This window comes from Sinocyclocheilus grahami, unplaced genomic scaffold (assembly GCF_001515645.1).
Source record: "Sinocyclocheilus grahami isolate Dianchi unplaced genomic scaffold, SAMN03320097.WGS_v1.1 scaffold365.1, whole genome shotgun sequence".
NCBI lineage: Eukaryota > Metazoa > Chordata > Actinopteri > Cypriniformes > Cyprinidae > Sinocyclocheilus > Sinocyclocheilus grahami.
The window spans coordinates 912,657-932,502 of record NW_015505544.1 but is presented as its reverse complement, the minus strand read 5'-3'; the positions used below and the strand labels follow the sequence as shown (position 1 = coordinate 932,502).

Genomic DNA, 19,846 nt, shown 5'->3' with positions numbered 1-19,846 from the left:
TTGATATCCTAATACACATTGGAATGGGGTGAGTCCTGTAGAGGCATGGGTTAAAGAGTTTTGGCCATATTCCACCCATGGCAAGAATTCTGCCTACCGATTCTGTTTCCGGCTGCAGTAGGTTCTCAGATATCTACCAATCTCCTGATTGAGTCTCTCGACTTGACCGTTTGACTGTGGGTGATAGCCTGATGTCAGATTCACATTGGTGTCCAATTGTCGGCAGAAAGCTTTCCACACCTGAGAGGTGAATTGAGTCCCTCGATCCGAGACGATGTCTTCGGGTAAGCCATAAATTCGAAACACCTGGTGAAATAGAGTTTGAGCTGTTTCCGTGGCTGTTGGCAGACCTTTGAGGGGAATGAGGCGGCAAGACTTGGAGAATCTGTCCAGGTCATACACGTGGTAAGAAGGCAGAGATACAAACGATTGGTAAGGCAGGATAAACTGGCAATACTTCACAAAGTAGTCATGTGGTGGCCAGGTTAATATGGCCACTAAACAGGAAGTGGTTGCAGAGAAAGCAGAGAGAGTGCTAACAGTCAATACTCGGGCGAGGGCTCCCTCTGCTGACTTGGTGTTACAGCAGTATGGATCATGTGACACTGAAGAATGGAGTAATGACTGCTAAAAATTCAGCTTTGCCATCATAGAAAGAAATTTAAAAAATATATTTTGAATTTCAATAATGTTTCACAATAATTGTTTTACTGTATATTTAATCAAATAAATGCAGCCTTTAAAACCGCATGAGGCTTATTTTAAAAACTGTACCGACCCAAATCTTTTGAACAGTAGTTATGTCTTCAAATATTACTCAATTATGGTAGCATTTTCATCTTACTAAGCAATTTTGCCCCAATGCACTTTTTTCAAAGGTTAGTGTACTTGTTTACCAAGAAGACAGCACTGTTTCCAATTTAACTGTAATTTTGTCAAATTATGCAAAAAGTGTGTAAATATTTAATTTACTGTATTTAGTATACATACAATGTTATGAAAATAGCGTTAGCAAGACAAATGAGAATTGTTCACTGTTCAAAATTTTTTTTAAATGTTATTGTGCCAGCACAAAATGCTGTTAAATACAATACATCATTTGAGATATTTTTCCACTATTGGACATTGTCAGCAGACAGATAAACTAGTTTGAAGTCTTTTAAAAAGTTCCCATAGTTGAAGAAACATGCGTAAATGAGCACCGTATCTTCACCTCTCTAAACTTCTCTAAATTTACACAGCACATGATTGTAGAGTTTGGATCAGTGACCCTTCTCACCCCTGCTTGGCAGTCGTGAAACATGTTTTGGCCTGTTATCTCTTGCCTGCCGTATCAGCCCGGAGGATTTTTTTAATGACTACTGGAGATGGCTGGATATTTTGTGTTATTTGGAGGGAAACAAGGAAGCTAATGATGCCATATCTTCTGCATTACCTGTCTCTGGATGTTCAATTACCTCATTTAGACTGAGAAGTGAGAGAGGCTCGGCTAGTGCAAACTGCTAGAGTGTAAATCACTCTCTGGTCTCGCTTTAAAGCCGGATGAAGTCAAATCGAAATGGCGTCAGATTGCCAGGTGGATCAATAGAGATATTGTTAAGGGAGTTTTGTCTGACAGAACAGCATCTCACTCCTGTGATAAAGGTGAGAAGGGAGAGAAAGACCTCAGGGCAGGCTGGGAACAAACAGGGGAGACTGAGGAATATCTGGCAGAAATGTGCTTTGCAATATTGAAGTCTTACAAATGATAGCAAATCACATGCTAACTGATACCTAAATTACTTTCTGAGAATGGATGATTATTGTTATTATTGTTATTATTGGAAGGTCAAAAATTATCAAAGACTTCTGCTTTCCTGTCCCAAACCTATCTTCAGTAACAAAAGGGCCATTTGGCATTCCTGAAGGCACAGAAGTGCTGATATCGATCAAGGCCTGTTGGCCAATATGTGTGTACATCGGGGGTCTGCTAATTGTCACACCTTTTGCCCAGTGGGTGAAGTTGTAATCTGCTGATTGGTCAGTTTGAATGTCTCACATTTGGTTTTAGTCACATGGTCAAGGAAGGGATAAAAGAGGACTGTAACTGTTGCGCTGTCTCTTTTCTTTGCTGCCTCTTTTCTTTGTTGGAGCTCTTCTTGGGTCTCTGCCCTCTCTTCCTCTTTTTCTTTCTCTCGGGTAATATTTTACATGTTGGGTACAATTAACTATGCTTTACCATCCTTCGTCTATTTTGTAACCAATTCAAGTGTAACCGTAACAAAATATTGTTATTAAACCATTTCAATTATTAATTATGTGCTAACTAGTCTTGATTCAAGGTTAATATTAAAGTGCTACCTATTGCAATACAATAGTCACTCAATAGCAACGCTCTCCCACATATTTAGCTATTCTAACTGCGCTTATTTCCGTCGTTGGTATAAGTGGCAGTGGTTGGTAATAGCCTAGAAATGTACAGTTTTATACCATCGTGCTGATAACGTTTCTTTAGTCATTCGGCAATCCTACAGCCTGAACTACCGTAGGGAAACCATCCTTACATTATCAACCCAAAATTGAAAATTCTGTCATCATTTACTGACCCTTATGTTGTTCCAAACCTGTATTACTGTCTGTTTTCTATGGAAAAATAGATATTTTGAGTCCATACAATGAAAGTCATTGGGGTCGAAAACAGCCCGAATGGAGCCCATGGACTGTGATGATGCGTTTCTTTCCACAGTTATTAACATCACAAATCTAGTAAAGTTTTTACATTTACATTTTTTTTTATTGCAGTTAATGCTGCTGCTCTTCAGTCGTTCTCTTTTTTTTCCCCAGCATAATCAATCTTATGATTTTTTTTTTTTCTCTTTTTGAAAGTCATAAAAAGGCTATTGTGGATTTTTTGTTTTGCTATTGGAACAAATGAGAATGCAAAAATTATATTTGATGTAGTTTCTGTTCCGCACTATAGAAAATTACCCAACTATGACCATTTTCGCTTCTGAGAACCCCAGAAATGTGAAAAGGTCCATTGACTTTTCACAGAAGAAAGTAAGTCATACAAGTTTGGAACGACATGAGGGTGAGTAAATGATGACAGAATTTTCATTTTTGGGTGAACTATCCCTGTAATAATGGAATTTTAGTTAGAGTTTACCTGTTCACTGTGTCATTTTTATTGTTTTATCCTTCATATTAAAGACTGAACATGAATCTACGTTTAGAAGAGTGAGGGATTGAATCAAGATGAAACTTGGGACAGATGTTTCCCCACTGGAACTGTGCAACCCACTAGGCCACATCCCTCGCCATCTCAAGATGGTTTTTGTCAGTATCACCCTGCACACATTATGATGATGTTTTGTGCACATTTAGTCACCAGAGACACAAGCATTTCAGTCTGTTCTCTACTAATTCCTCTACATTTCATTGAAAAGCATCCATCAGCGTGTGTCTCCTCGTACCTACCGTAACAGATGAGCTCGATAAGGCCCATTTATCAAGCCGTTCTCTGTTTAAGGAAAGAGAGAGTGTCGATCAATACCAGGCTCCCACTGGTGTTCATTCTACACAGTGGGTTGTACTGTCAGCGAATCATTATGCAACAGTAATCTCCCCAACTTGTGAAAAGAGCTGTCCATGTCCTCCAGAGAGAAGCTCCTCAGCCAGACTGATGATGAGATTAATTTTTGATCAGTGCCAGGTTTCAATGTGGGGGCTGCCTTTTTTTCCAGGAGGAAAGCAGTGCTCTCCCAACTTAGGTTGGTCTGATGAGCTCTTCTTCCTGGCTATCGTATCAGACTTTTCCCCGGGAGGACTGCGGGAAAAGGCAGACAGGCGTTTCGCGATGGACAGCGACTTGAACAGCCGTTCTGGCTCAGAAGAGCTGGCTCTCGCCACTGTGATCCTCCTGACAGGAAAATGAAGCTGTCAATCAAGGTTCTGATGTGTCGAGCCAAGATCCCAGCATTTACGTGTGGTGGTAGGGCTTTCCTTCTCACATGAAAGAGTGGAAGAAAGACGTCACTCTTTTTTACATCACTTAGATAAAATGGGACGAGGCACGAGGGGACCTTAGAGGAGACAGGACTGATAAAGATGGAGGGACGTGTCCTTTGAAGTGACAGAGAGCTGCAAATTCGAAATGGATGGCGTAATGTGGGTCCCAGGCAAGAAGAACTAGATACGATGGAAATGAGATTTGTGTCTTGCCGATCGATTTTTCTGGGAGGGATTGAAATATTTGTGCCAGGATTCTGTTGTTTGGGGGGGGAGTGAAAAAAAAGAAAGAAAGAGAGAGAGGGAAAGTGCTGGAAATGTTGGCGCTGAAATATAATTTGAAGTTTCATTTATAAAATGGCTCTCAAGGCACATCTGGCTCATTGGGCCATACGCATGCAAATACAGTACGAATCTAGCAAACGAAACCAATTCTTTTAGTGTTTTCCCTAAACAGATGTTGTTGTTGGTGAGTTTCTTTTTCCTTGCTTTCTTTTGTTTCAAAAATCAAATTAACCTTCAACTTATTGTTACAGAGAAAGTGAAATGGGATATTCACGCTGGGGTTTGATCAAGATGAATATCAAACATAGACTGTACACCCATATAGGAGGTGCTGTATAGGGACTAGTTTTCACACTTTTTAATCCAATAAATATTTTCTCAGGGTTAGTTGGTTTTTGAAAGTCAATTTCAGCATAAACAGATAGCATAAAGTCTTGGCTACAAAAATAACTATTAAATATTTTCATTGTTGCTGCCCAGGAAAAGGGTGATGTTTGACAGGGTATGTTGACACACTATGTGGAGTAAATTTTCACAATTTAACCTGCAAAACAACTGTTTAAAAATTTGGGATCAGTAAGATTTTTTTTTAAATAAATAAAAGAATGCCTTTTTGAAGGAATGCTTATATATATACTGTATGTATATATGTATATATATATATATATATATATATATACATATATATATATAGTTTCAACAAAAATGTTAAGCTTCACAACTGCTTTCAACAATGGCAATAAGAAATTATTCTTGAGCTCCAAATCAGCATTTTCTCAGATCATGTGACACTTAAGACCGAAATAAATAACATTTTAAAATATATTACAATGGAAAAGTTTTATTTTAAATTGTAATAGTGTTTCACAATATTACTGCTTTCACTGTAAAAAAAAGTCTTACCGACCCAAATCGATTCATCATTTGCTCGAAAAATAAATATATTTATGTCATGATCAGTCTGAATTTTTTATTCTGATTGGCGTTTTTATATATATATAACATATTTATTTTGTGACATTAATGTAATTGGACGTTAACCTTGTAGCGTTTGGACCAATCAAATTTTTCTCACAAAGGGTCATAAAACCTCCCCCAGTATCTCAAAACTCCCACTTGGGACGTCAGCCTTTCTCATTGGACAAGCCCATTTTGAGAGGCGGGTATCTTCCGAGACATTAAAAGCCCCACACTAGGGACCCACCCCGAGTCGGTGGTCTGGTTCTGAGAAGATGAAAATGTGAGCAAATTATAACTAGTTATGATTAATTATTCATATTTCCCCATGAGCTGATTCACTACAACCTTTATAATTGGACTGAAATATTTATAGTTACTGAGCTTGTAGCCTTTCCTGAGAGTCTGGAGTTGCCAATCTTGTTTACACCTGTTTAACGATCATTGGGTTTGGATGATCAACTCAGTTTCAGAATCCAGCAGGAGCACAAAAAGAGCTCCATTTCCCTGTTAAATTAGCCTGGCCCGGCAGCTGTGTTTCCAGCCAAGAGTGAATGGAGTGATTGATCGAGCCTTGTGTGAGCTGAGGTGAGGGAAACAGGAATCAGTCCATGCAGATATCACTAGTGGAGCAAACTCTTTTGGCCCTAGAGTTTAATGAGGCGTAGACTTCATACTGAAAATCACCACAGACCCCCGGAAGGCCAGGTGAGGCATGCACACGTGTGTCTTTTGGCCATGTTTTTTATGCACCTGCATTCATCCCAGCGTTCCTGGTTCAACAGCATTTCACGAGTACCAGCTGTATGGTGTGTGTCAGAGACCACTCGCCATCTGTCATAATGTCTGTCCATCACCGCAATGATGTTTTTTTTTTCTTCTGTTGTTTGTTCATTTTCGTTGTCATTCATACTCGTTCTCTTTGTCTGGTTGCTGCTTGGCATCTCTTCAGTCACTCGGAAAGGTTGGCTTCCTGCCTGCAGTGGCCATGTGCGGGTCCCTCCTTTATCTGTCAGCCCTGTAGGCTGAGGCTGAAATGTGTGGGTCTTTATTCCCGGCTCCATAGTGGAATAGCAGGAGTCTTTGCTACTAATTAAGTGTGGTGGAGAAGAAAATCCTTGAGCTGATGGGACTGTCTGCTCAAACTGTGGATACATTTTATTGTTTGCTCTTTTTGGGATTGTTTCGTTGAAATCTGTGGGATGAGGGGTAAATCAGTAGCATAAATTTATCACACACTTAAGTATTTATTTATTTATTTTTAGTAATTTTTAGTTTTTGTTGTCCAAAAATGGCTGTTAAGTTTTTAAGTATTTCTTCATGCAATAGATATTAATTTAGAGTGAAATTACCATTTTTGTCAACAAAATTAAGTTTTTTTTTTATTTGAGCCTGTTTAATGCTTTTTTTTACTATTATTTTGCTATTTATTTGAACACATTCTGAATGAATTCTGTCAATTTATTTTTTATTAATATCTTGTACACTTTAATTGGAATTATTCAAATATCATCATGTGTCCTTTTTTGCTTTATAAAAACCAAAAACCCTTTGTCGTCAAATGTTGTTTTCAGTAATTTTCTGTAATTTATTTCTCAATTTTTTTTGTCTTACAATAAATGTCCTTTAAATTCAAATGTATACTTATATTTAATTACATTTTTTAAATATTTCTGTTTGTCATATATAATAATTTATAATGAAATGGCATATGATTCGTGCCAATAAAAAATTATCTCGGTCAATGAAAAGATGTCAAACTGTCAAAAAGACCAAACTTTGACCAGATTTTCATTTTTGAGGTGTTCCGGACATAGTATTAAAAATTTAACAGCAGAAACAAGATACAATATGAGTCTGAAGTAATAGCATATATTATTTAGTATATATTGAATAAATATGAGTAAACTTTTCAGAAGTTGCCGTTTTAGAGGATGTTATAAACTTTCTGTTTTAGAGCTTGTTTAATGCTCTTTATTTATATTTTTTATTTGTTATTATACAATATATTTCTGTATTGTATTGTACTTGTATTGTTTGTTAATATCCCTTTCTCTTCATATTTTTATCAACAGTGTGTTTTAGTTGGAATAAATTAAATTTTAAATATTATGATATCTCTTTCCGTTTTGTGAAATCCATAACCCTTTCTCAACAAAGATTTTCATCAATATTTCGTTGACGAGATTTACTCCGCCACAGCAAAGCACATTTTTTTGTAATTTTAATGTAAAGCTGGAGATGTAGTCACACATCAAACATTTGCACAGAGCTCTATCACACAGCACATTTTATACGTATTTCTCCTGGAGCTGCCTTGCGGAATCAAGCTTGTTTTAAGTAATTAGGCTCTTGCATATATGACTACAGCAGCCAACAGTGTGTCATCTGTTGAAATCTTTCAACTCAATAATTGTGACGTTCCAATGATTTTCAAACAGTTGCAGCATCCATCTGCAATTCATTTCTCTGCAGGTTAATGTAGTAAATTGTGGAAACTTGTTTTGCCATGAGAGACAGCATGTGCTTGTGTGGTTTGGTATCAGCCTACGTGAGTGTACGCATGCGTGTGTGTGTGTGTGTGTGTGTGTGTGTACAGTGTGTGCTGTAGTCACAAGCTTGTTTGTGTGTATGCCTCCAGTGCACTTGCCAGCTCTCTACACTATGCATGGATTGTCTTGCTTCCTTCTTTGCATGCAGATGTGGGCATTTGCACGCACATCAGCCGTTGAGAATGGCAGTCCAGCAGCCCCTAGAGCTCCATGCATGCTCCCAAAGAGCCAAGTGTTAATCCTTTTGAGCGTGTTGTGTCTTTACACACAGAGGGAATTAGTACTCATATCTGTGGGCTAGACCGTAAAGTACTCTTCAAATCTCAAGCACTGTAATTACTGTTGTCTGCATGTTATAAGCAGCTGTTCAGAGATTCAGTCCTGTGGTAGATTCTGTAGCTATGGTGGTGTTCAAATAGTAGAGCATGGCGCTAACGATGGCAAGGTCATGGGTTCGATTCCCATGGAATGCATGAAATGGTATGAAAAATAACTTTTCAGTTCTAAACTTTTTATCATTGGATAAAAGCATCTGCCAAATGCATGTGTGAATATGTAATGTAAATGTGGTAGATTTGGGAAAAGGATGGTTGTATTTTTGGTGTGTGCTATTTATGCATATAGCAGCCTTTTAAAACAAAATAGATCTATTTAAAGAAGAATGTCCTTGACTCAAAAAGCTTGCTTGACCGTGTTTACATCCTTTACTTGACTTTGAAACTGAAAATCTTTGCATATTTAAACTGATTTAATTCTGTGCTTGTTGTGCTGGTTCTAAAAGCGTTCATAGTATTATTTGTTTGTTTATTTATTTATTTATGTAAGTATTCGAATAATCTGCAGTCTTTCTTACATGCAGTTATAGTGGAATGTTAAGAGTCATCCATGGACAAAGATTTCTTGGAATTCATTTGGAATCGATGGATGGAATTCTCGTTAACATATTATGTTTCACATAATATTTAATAGTTATATGTATATGTATATGTTAAAATGAATACATAAGGACTATAAATGGTGTGTTTTTGCTCTCTTATGTGTCTGCAGATGGGACGCCTTACACGTGGTGGGTCGGCCGCGGTAACGAGAAGCACTTTTACTGGGGCGGCTCTGTGCCGGGCATTCAGAAATGTGCATGTGGTATTGAGCGCAACTGCACCGACTCCAAATACTACTGCAACTGTGACGCCGACCAGAAGCAGTGGTAAGCCACACATTATCTGAGTAGCAATATGCTGTTTCCATGGCAATCAACAAAGCCCGTAGCTAATTATGAGCTGTGGACTAAGTTGCTATTTGCTATTTTACTGACCTTCTCTGCCCACCTATCAAACTTAAGAGAGACAAGTATGTCATGTTCCCATCTTCTTTATTGTCTCTGTGTATTCATTAAATAACGTGTCTGCTTCGTGACGCAGTTGTCTCGACCTCAGCATTTGTGCAAATGACAAACAGATTGTGCTGATAAAGAAGTTTAAGTAGAGCCGAACCCTGATATTTCCATCAACAAAAGCTCTGTGTGTTTGGTGGCTTTATTACTAAAGAGAGCTGTGGGAGATATTGCAAAGGAGAGGAACAAGGTCATTCATCAGACACCCTGATAGAATTGTCTGTAATGCATATGCGTATGTATTGCTTTGAGACGCATTAATTTACATCCGTTCTAATGGGTCTTTATATGGTAGTTGTTAATGCCAGTCAGCTGTTAAAGAACAGAGAGATAAACAATCCACCTTAATACAACAAACTCAATCTTACATTTGCAAAGAGAAGAAGAGACAAAGTCTTAGTATTACCATTACCATAGTGCCTTAGATCTGAGCACAGTTGTATTTTGAGCCAATCACCTGAGCAGTACAATATATGTCAGATATAACTAAAGACTGTGCATCTGCAACATAATAACATCACGACAAAACTGATTGGCTGATGGCACCACAAGAATGCGCAAAGACCCCGCACTACAGTTGTAACCTTTGTGGTTAAAGCGGACATAACACACACAGTTTCTGCCAATCTCATGTTAATCTTGAGTACCTATAGAGTAATTATTGACGTCATACAGGGCCTTACTCAAAAAAAAAAAAATTCCGAAACTTATACGAACCCTTAAGGAGTGCCTTTGGCACAGGACTACTCTGTTATACGTCCAACTCGTTGTTGTTTTTTTACTTTGGTCATGTTTAGCATGAGAATCCAACTCTTTAGCAGTGTAAATAACTCAGAATGCATGAAATGGCATTAAACAGCCCCTTTAACTGAAACTTTTTCGGTAATTTATTAAATAAATATTAATTTTAAAACTAATCTCATGTTAATCTTGAGTACCTATAGAGTAATTATTGACGTCATACAGGGCCTTACTCAAAAAAAAAAAAATTCCGAAACTTATACGAACCCTTAAGGAGGGCCTTTGGCACAGGACTACTCTGTTATACGTCCAACTCGTTGTTGTTTTTTTACTTTGGTCATGTTTAGCATGAGAATCCAACTCTTTAGCAGTGTAAATAACTCAGAATGCATGAAATGGCATTAAACAGCCCCTTTAACTGAAACTTTTTCGGTAATTTATTAAATAAATATTCATTTTAAAACTTGGCAACTAACAGAAATAAGCTGACATTGAAGTACTAAAATTACTAAAACAAAAACTGAAATAAAAATGGATTAAAGCTATAGAAAATGACAAAACCACATACTAATTACTAAAAATGAAAACTTAATACAAAAAATCTTGCTCAAAATTTTAAAAAATACTATCATAGTAATCTATCTATCTGTATTATCTGTACATTAGGTTACACTTTATTTCGATAGTCCACTTTAGACATTCTACTGACTATAAGTAACTTTGTAACTACATGTCAACTATATGTCAACTAATTCTCATTCATTTGCAACTACATGTCTACTAACTCTCAGAGTAGACCGTTAGGGTAGGTTTAGGGTTAGTAGAATAAGTTGACAAAGAAAGTGTTAGAAGATATTAAGCAGACAGTCTACTAATACTCTACTAACTGCTAGTTGACATGTAGTTGCAAAGTTACTTGCTGTTAATAGAATGTCTAAAGTGGACTATCGAAATAAAGTGTTACCGTACATTAGTGCAGGAATTAACTAGACCATGCTAACCAGTTAATCCATTAGTGCTCACATGTAGTACTGAATCATTCATGCTGAAAAGTTTTGGAAAAAATAGTTCAGTGTAATTAAAAATTGTTCTGCCCAGTGTTTGCTTGTCCTGTACATTTTTATGCATATCAGAGTATTACACCATTAAATTAGCAACATGTTAATGTCAGTCTGTTGTTGTGTTGTGTTCTCTTGTGCCAAGCACTATTTCTGTGGCTTGTGGAGTTGCTACCTACAGTATGTAGAGCATTTAAAATCACTCACTTATAAGGATCCATGAGAGGTTGCCGTTTTAGGGGCCATTTACACTGAATGTGTTTTTGCATTCCACTACACTTCTTTTCTGTTGTTTTTGTATGTAAACATGCTCTAGACAAATGTGTTTCACCAATGCACTCCTGTTTGCAGCATCTCTCACATGACACTGCAATCTAAAACCATGGTTCGACACTCCTGCGTCTTGCATTTTTAAATGCAGAAACACATTCTGTGTGGTTTTGGAACAGCTATAGACTATCAGGCATTTGTAAGCATTGGCGCTCCACAGGAAGTGTATTGGATGGATTGGTAGAAAGTTATAACCAAACAGACTTTATGTGCCCCTGGGTAACTGTGTGTATGTGTTTGTATAATGTACATTGTGTTTGTTTGTGCAGATTTCATTATGCTAAGAGCTTGGAAATTATCTTTTAATACTATATTCTTAAGGTACACATAGCCTCAGTCAGTGAGCTGTATCTTATTTGTGTTTTCCTGATGGATTTCTTCATCATCATCATGTTTTTGATACATTTTGTGAATATTTATACAGCTAGACTGTTGGAAAGAGAGAATTTTGCTGCTTCTGTTGCTGGTTTAGCTGAACACACAGTAATATGTGTTAATGGCCCATGCACAGATGGACAGTGGGTTATTGCGATGCACTCGCCACTTGTCATAAACCCCAAGCAAACTGAACCACCATGCATAATGGATACAAATTAGGACATTGGATTTCAAAGCAGCATGTTTCATTCCCAACCACATTGTTGATGGTGTTTTTTTTTCCTCTACAGGTTTGCGATACATAATTGTTTTTTAAATGACTTTTGCGGTTGCATTGGCACCGTGATAGATGGTGGCATTAAAGTAATGCAGACATAGTGCTTGTACCTGTGAAGTTTATGTATGTGTGTGTTCACTAATGTTTACTAATTTTGCAAAATAGGTGCAGTGAGTGTTTCCACTGATTAAACAAATTGTATTACTGTAATTAAACAGCCAGTCATCAGTGTCAGAGGGCTGCTTTTGAGAGAAAACAAACATTTTGCATATTAAAGCTTTAATGAGTTTATTAGATCTTGTCAACAAGGAGAGTTAAGATTCAGTTAAGATTCAGATACGATGCAGAAAAAAATGAAAATAAGATGTTTCTTTTTTTCATCATAATTTATTATGAATTATACTTTTTGGTAGGAGGGACGATTCCGGGATTCTGGTATATAAAGACCACTTACCGGTCAGCCAAGTGGCTGTTGGGGACACAAATCGACCCGGCTCAGAGGCCAAGCTGACCGTGGGACCTCTCCGTTGCTATGGAGACCGTGAGTCTATTTCTTTCTCCTTAAATAATATCCAGCTTCGGCTCACAAGAATACAGCTTGTGGATTAATAAACAAATGACTGAACATAGACAACTAATTATGTGGTTTTAATGCTTTATTAAATTAAGTAAACAGTTCAGTGTTGTTTGCATATTATTCTGAGCAAGCACTGCTGTTTTTTTGTCCTTTGCGATTTATGAAAGCAGCTTTCTTCGTCTGGTAGTTACTGTGTACAAGGCTATGAATCTTTTATGTCTTCACATGGTGGCCTTGCAATTAAAAACCTTCCGCTCTTGAAATATGTTGTAATAATCTGTATTGCCAAAGGATTTGTTTTAATGGCATCTTCTTTAAATAGATGTTTAGCATTTTTCAAGGTCAGCCCATTGTCTGCAGCACTCTGAAAGAGGACGAGGAAAGGGGCACTGATGTCTCCAGCGTAACCGTCCCAAAGTTGCTTTGATGATGAGCTTTTCAATCATCATTCATCCCACAGAGGCCCCCTGCCACTCATTTTTATAAATTGGTGTCAACAGCCAGCTTGCCATATCTTCATAAAAATGATCAGTTTTTTCTCTCTGAGCAATTGTGAGGTAGGCGAATGAGACAGTGCATTAAAAAAATATATATATATTTTCGTTTTTTTTTTGTGAGCCAGATGCAATTATAAATGCCCAAGTTTCACCAGAGCGAAACTGAGAACCCAAGGGTAAAATACAGAGCCATCCCCCACCATCATCACCATGTGAAATGATGCATTTTTATGCCTCATTATTCCTGTTAATTGCATCTGGCTTATTACTTAGATCAGGTGCATTCGATTACACTCACCTGTAAGACAAGAACGTCAACTGCTGTTTTTTCTTCCTTTTTTCCTTTTGTTCCCACACACCTGTGACTGGAAGATATTTGTCCTATTATTCAGTTCTCTTGTAATTTAGGCCATGTAATACTATGTTTTCATCAGGTTCTTCCAACTACTGGACATATACTTTAGGAACATACAGTATGGACATTTATATGAATTATCCATAGAGGGAAATTGGCATTAAGAAAATTAAAAATATATATATATAGTTGGATATATAAGCCGTTACAGTACATGATCAGAGATTGTCAGTACATCTCAAATTTGTCTGCTTAGCCTTAGCAAACTGGAATTATTGAGATCCCTTTTGTGCCCTTGACCAAGGCATTTATGCCCAAATGACACCAGGAAAGCAGTGTCGGTAATAAGGGTACTGAAAATAATCAGATTAAATTCTCTGCTAAATAACCATTTTTCCCATGTCTTTTATTTCAGTTGCACAGTTATCTGTGCCAATCAGCAGCCGCAAACTGCATGGAGCCACTTAGAAAATACTGCACCTCCTGGTAGGGAAACATAATCATTGCTCATCAGGGGGTCCCACAAATCATGGCGAGTGCCCACCACACAGGGCTGAGTCTGAGTCTGAGGCTATTATTTATTCATTTCTTCAAATATTCAGGGCCTTGGTAGGAAGGGAGCAGAGTAGTAGTGCATTAATGCAGAAAGCCAGCCTCACTATGGTAATGCTGCATATAAATGTTGTTCTTAGCCACCTGCATGTGCACAAGAAGAAAGTTATAGGCCTCTGGACAGTCTGCACTTCACCCATGAGGCCCCTCTGGGCTTGCATTTATGCTGCACAGTGTAATGGTTGTCTCACCGCTGTTGGGTTTCTGCTCAAGACTGCAAATTGCATGGGTCCAGCAATCCCCTAAAGACTTGTTTATTTTTGTACTCATTATTTATTTACTGCGAAGTCTCAAAATTAGGTAATTGGATGCACAGGCTGAATGCCAATGTGGTTAGGAGCCTTAATGTGAAAATAATATGAGAAACCAGTGCTGCTTTATAACAGAGTCCAGTCCCATTTGGTTCAGAAATCAAACTTGAGATAATTTCAGATACTTTTTCACTGAAAATGTTTGCTTGTTTCAAAGGGACCTCTGTATATGTCTATATATTGTTGAATATTTGAAGAGCCCTATAAGAATACAAACCACATCCACTACAGAATTGTTATTTTAAGTGAGCACTCTTTAGTGAGCGTGGTTTGAAGTGTATTATTTGTAATGCTGCCAAAGTTAAAGTGTTTTAACTTAGTGTATCACAGTTTCTACAAAAATTTTCAATGTTGAAAGCAGTTGTGCTGATTCCAACATTGATAATTATAAGAAATGTTTCTTGAGCAGCAAATCAGCATATTAGTTTGATTTCCAAAGGATCACGTGACACTGAAGACTGGAGTAATGGCTGCTGATAATTCAGCTTTGCCATCACGGGAATAAATTACATTTTGAAAAATATTAAAAATAGAAAACCGTTATTTAAATTGTAATAATATTTCATAATATTACTGGTTTTATTGTATTTTTGACCAAATAAATGCAGCGATGATGAGCATAAGAGACTTAAAAAAGCATATATAAAAACATTCATATTAGTACCATAAGAGTACATATTACTACAAATGTGTCCCTTTGAGGGTATTGCTCCATTGACAAGCTGTTATACCCCTAAAGGTACAATTTTTGCACATTTATTCTGACAGTTAAGTTAATAATCAGAATGACTATTGTTAGTGGCTAGTTTTTTTGTTGTATTTGCGATATCTGGCAGGTTCTTTTAGGTGTGCATATATTATATTATGCTTTCTTTGCGAGGGTTGTTGGCATAGATGGTTAATTTGTAGTGGGAGTAATTTGTAGTCTCGCAGACAGATGCACTTCAGTCTAAGCAGCTGGCATATAAAGGCAAAGTGTTTAATTTCCGTACAACTATGACACCAAACAGAATTTGCCACAAACTGACGCCACTGAACTAATCTATAAGTTGGCATGTCGGACTGTTCAAACAAAAAATATAATTTTAGTCTGGAATATGTTATATTTTGAAGAAGAAATCATAATATCATCCATTTGTGTATAATCTAATCAAGATTAATTCAAAGATTCTGTGGTGATTAGAAGTGTGTCCAGTCATTTTTGTACTTGCGTTTGTAAACTCTTAGATTATGTTTTCTCTGGAGAAACATTGGATTCAGTGAGTAGTTTAGTTTGTGCCTAAGCTACAAAAAAAAGGAAGATGGGTTTCTCATTTACTCAAATTAATTAATCTCCGTTGCTGTGCCACGGCATATGACATACACCATCATCTTCAGGCAGGTTGCATAATTAATACTCATTAATAACCGAGAGAAGGAATAAAGATAACAAACAAAATGATGATTTAATGATGCATCTTGCCTGGCTATGATGTGCTGTGGCTTAAGACCACTGGCTGCTTTGCAAATTAATTGAGATAGATAACCTGTCAGTAATAAAGGAATATGATACCCCTGCCTAACGAAGCAGTTGCTAGAAATTATAAATTAGTGTGCCAGGCGCAATGTGATGGCAATTCCATGATATATGAAAAATATTGAATACGTCTCATTACGATGCATTAGACATTTTACATCTGAGTAGTTTTCCTGTTTGATTGATAAGACTTATGTTCACAATAGAATTATGCGACTCATGAATAACTACAGCTAAGTGAGCGACATCGCTGATAGGAAGGTCCAGCTGCAGTTAAAACCTAAATTTGGGGTCAGACTGAAGTCCTATACTTTGGCCACGCTCCAACTGTGGACAAATTGGATGATATTTGCATGGCCACAGTTTAAAGGGTTAGGATCCCTTTTTAGGACATTTTTAAAAATACCAAAAGAATAAGCTGAAGTCACAAACTCTCTCTTTGCTAGCTTAGTATTTAACCAGATGTGATGCAAACAGGAGAGCTGCAGGTAGGAGAAAAAATAAGATTCATCAAAAATAGCATTGATTCCTACTAGATCGACCAGTAAATTATTATTAGCAATGAGGATGTTCAGTGTTGCTTAGTTACTGAATCACTGGGCCGTGGTGTTGCTCTCTTTGCCGTTTCTCATGCATTTGTGACTGGTTTGCACCTGGAGACAAATGAGGGACTAATTCGGGATGTGATGTGTGTCGGGATGTGATATGCCCAAATTCCCAGAAAGTATCCTGACCTGATTGCATTAGATCAGTTGAAGTCGGGAAGTAGTGTTTCACTATGCGTTCAGTCTTTTCTGGGGTGATGTCACTTTTACAATGCTTGTGAAATCTATTAATATCACCATGAGCCTCAGGTCTATTGGACACTGAAAGTGAATTACATGTATAATAAAAAGGTTCTTTTGTCTCCAGCTGGAAGGAAATCTGCCGTTTATGTCATTATCGGGAAGTATACACAAATGAAATCTGCATGTAGCAGGTGAACATGTCCTTATTGTGCATCAGCCTGAATTACCTTTACTTAACATCACAAAACGAAGACTGTTGTTTGCAGGTTTTGTACAGGAGGTAAGGGAGACGGGTTAGTTGTCTGGATGAAAATTCTACTGAAAATGGCTGCTAAAAAATCAGATTTCCATCACAGGAATAACATTTTTAAATATATTAAAATAGAAAACAGTTATTATAAATTGTATTAACATTTCACAATTTATTATTTTTGACCAAATAAATGCAGCCTTGAGACTGACAGCATATAAGACTTTTCAAAAATAGTATAGGCAAAATTTAAAAATTACAACTATTATGAAACACAAAGTACTTTGTTACAAAGTTAACGTGTAAATAGTAACATGAAAAAATATCTAACCATTTTGCTGGACAGCAATAATTCCATTAATATTCTCCATTAAATGAGATATGAAAGACAAAAAATGGGACCCGGACCTTAAGAATAAGTCTCTCTCTCTTCACTACCTATTTGATATATATCTATAAAATATTGAAATACTGAGAGGTATTGCTTCTGACAACTGGTCCTGTCTCCTCTATTTATTTTTTTACCATTAGATTAATTATGACTCAGACTAGCAGTCAGCTGCTTTTTAAATTAATGTAATATTTACTTTCCTAAATCTTTTTTTTTCTATTCCTATTTATTTTGCATTTAGAATGACAAATGATTTGTAGACTGTGAATGTTCCAGATGAAATGTACTCATCTGGGCTGCACAATTTTAAAGCATCTCTTCAGAGCTGTTGACACAGAAAAGTTTCAGTAGGTGCTTGCTAACAACTCAGAAGTACACATGACATTTGACTTCAACTTTTATGATAACAAATGACAGCTTTGCTATTTATGAGAATAAGTTCATTTCATTCATAGGATGCAATCTACGGTGGTAGAGAAGTGCAGAACAAATCACAATTCTGAAAACAAAAGAACAAATTACAAATGCAAATGCAAGTCTAAAAAACAAAATAATTCAGAAAACACAACAACAATTCAGAAAACATTATAACAAGTCAGAAAACACAATGACAAATCCAATGGCGCTTTCTCAAACTATACCTACCTTTTCCGGTTTGTCTGATTTGTCGTTGTGTTTTCTGACTTGTTATTTTGTTTTCGGATTTGTCGTTGTGTTTTCTGACTTGTTATTTTGTTTTCGAATTTGTCATTGTGTTTTCTGACTTGTTATAATGTTTTCTGAATTGTTGTTGTGCTTTCTGAATTGTTATTTTGTTTTTAGACTTGCATTTGTAATTTGTTTATTTTGTTTTCAGAATTGTGATTTGTTCTGCACTTTTCGGCCACCGTAGTAATCAGCAGGGGTTCATCTCCTCTTTAGAAAATAGAATATAAAAGAAAATACTTCTATTATTTGCTGTAAACCAAGAGGGCTTGTTTCTCTAGCACTGCCAAAGTTTGGCAATCAAACCGCAAAGTTCATGGAGTTTTTTTGCAGTTGTGTGCAAACAATTGTTATTCACATTAATGAGCTCACAGGGTAATTTAGATTACAACTGTTTGCTGTCTGCCTGCCCTAGACCCAGACAAAGGTTAACTATCATAGGTAATGAGGCGAGTGGAAAAATCTGACACTGTTCACTACTCAATTCATCACTGTGCCACAAGTAAACACTTTAATGACATCTGATCCAGCCATCTATTGTAAAGGTGGCTTCTGGTAGACTGGTAGCACCACATATCTTGTCAAATAATAGATGAGCAGCAAAATGAATTCTGGGGTTTAGCTGGATTTGAGCATTGTACTGTACATCCTGCTGCTGAGATTATGCCTCACTGAGTTTTATAAGGGCTTTAAAGTTTTTCAAATCTTGATTTTCATGCTGCTTGGTCAGACATGATTAATTTATAATCAAAATATGAAATTTTTGATGTTCTGTGGTCAGTTTTAGGTCAATTTATTGTGCAAGAACACATTGAAAATATCTGCAATAGGCATGTTTTAGTTTGCACAAATCTTGACATTCTAAATTTCTGTCTATATGAGAACTTTCTTTACCACCTCACCAACTGGGTTGGAAAATTTTTCTAGACCAAAATGACCTCACACGTCCCAGGATCCTGTCAAAAGGGCATCATTGGATGCTGTTGAAAACCTCTTTACAGAAACACATGGTACCATTCACACCTGCAAAACACATTCATTCCTTCTCTCACTTCACTGCTGGCTCAGTCCACAGGGTGAAACTGTGATTTGGGCTCACCACAGAGAGCTTGCTTTGATGGGAAAGACTTCTGATTTTGCTGCATTACGCTGTAGCAGTACCAGCTGACAGACCAGAGCTTTGTGTCGCTGCCTGTCTTGTTGGTGGCATTATACATATGTATACATATGGTATATTTTACCATTTTTTGATAGCTGTTAAAGATGGTATCTTTTCTTTCCCATGCTTAATTAGTAGATTCCAAAATAAACTTCTAGCCCTAAATTTTTTACAAGTTCTAAATATTTCTTTCTGGCCATAAAACGTCTCAGGTTACTTATGTATCCATGGTTCCCTGAGTAGGCAACGAGACACTGCGTCCTCTAGGGGTCGCTATGGGGAATGCCTCGTCGTGACCTGTGTCTGAAGCATACATTGAAAAAAAAAAAACAACAACACGTTGGCCGGCAACAACCATGACATCACTACCGGTGCGACTATAGTATAAATAGGCGCCAGGAGAACACATCATCCACTTCTTCGTCTGAAGCTTCCGTCCGCAGCATGGCAAGAAACCTAGAGGATGCAGTGTCTCATTCCCTACTCAGGGAACCATGGTTACATAAGTAACCTGAGGCGTTCCCTTTCATGGGAACTTCGAACTGCGTCTTCTAGGGGTCGCTATTGGGAACGGTGTACCCACGCCGTCATGCTGAGGGGAGTGCATGCCAGAAACCATGGCGAGCACTAAGTACCAACTCTACCATATTGCCATGGGAGTTGCCCCTGGGACGTTAGACGGCTGCCAGTGACATTATTCCCTACGGCCAAAGGCCTAGGCTACATACCC

The 19,846-nt window shown here is 37.3% G+C and overlaps 1 protein-coding gene across 1 annotated transcript in view; it reads left to right on the top strand.

Moving 5' to 3' along the window:
* Positions 1–19,846, top strand: part of LOC107549183 (contactin-associated protein-like 2) — a 57,826-nt gene that overhangs the window by 934 nt on the left and 37,046 nt on the right. Inside the window, exons 2-4 of the mRNA XM_016230174.1 lie at positions 3,789–3,970; positions 8,829–8,985; positions 12,369–12,496. Of these exons, the coding sequence (XP_016085660.1) occupies positions 3,789–3,970; positions 8,829–8,985; positions 12,369–12,496 (467 nt within the window). The remainder of the gene's footprint in view (positions 1–3,788; positions 3,971–8,828; positions 8,986–12,368; positions 12,497–19,846) is intronic.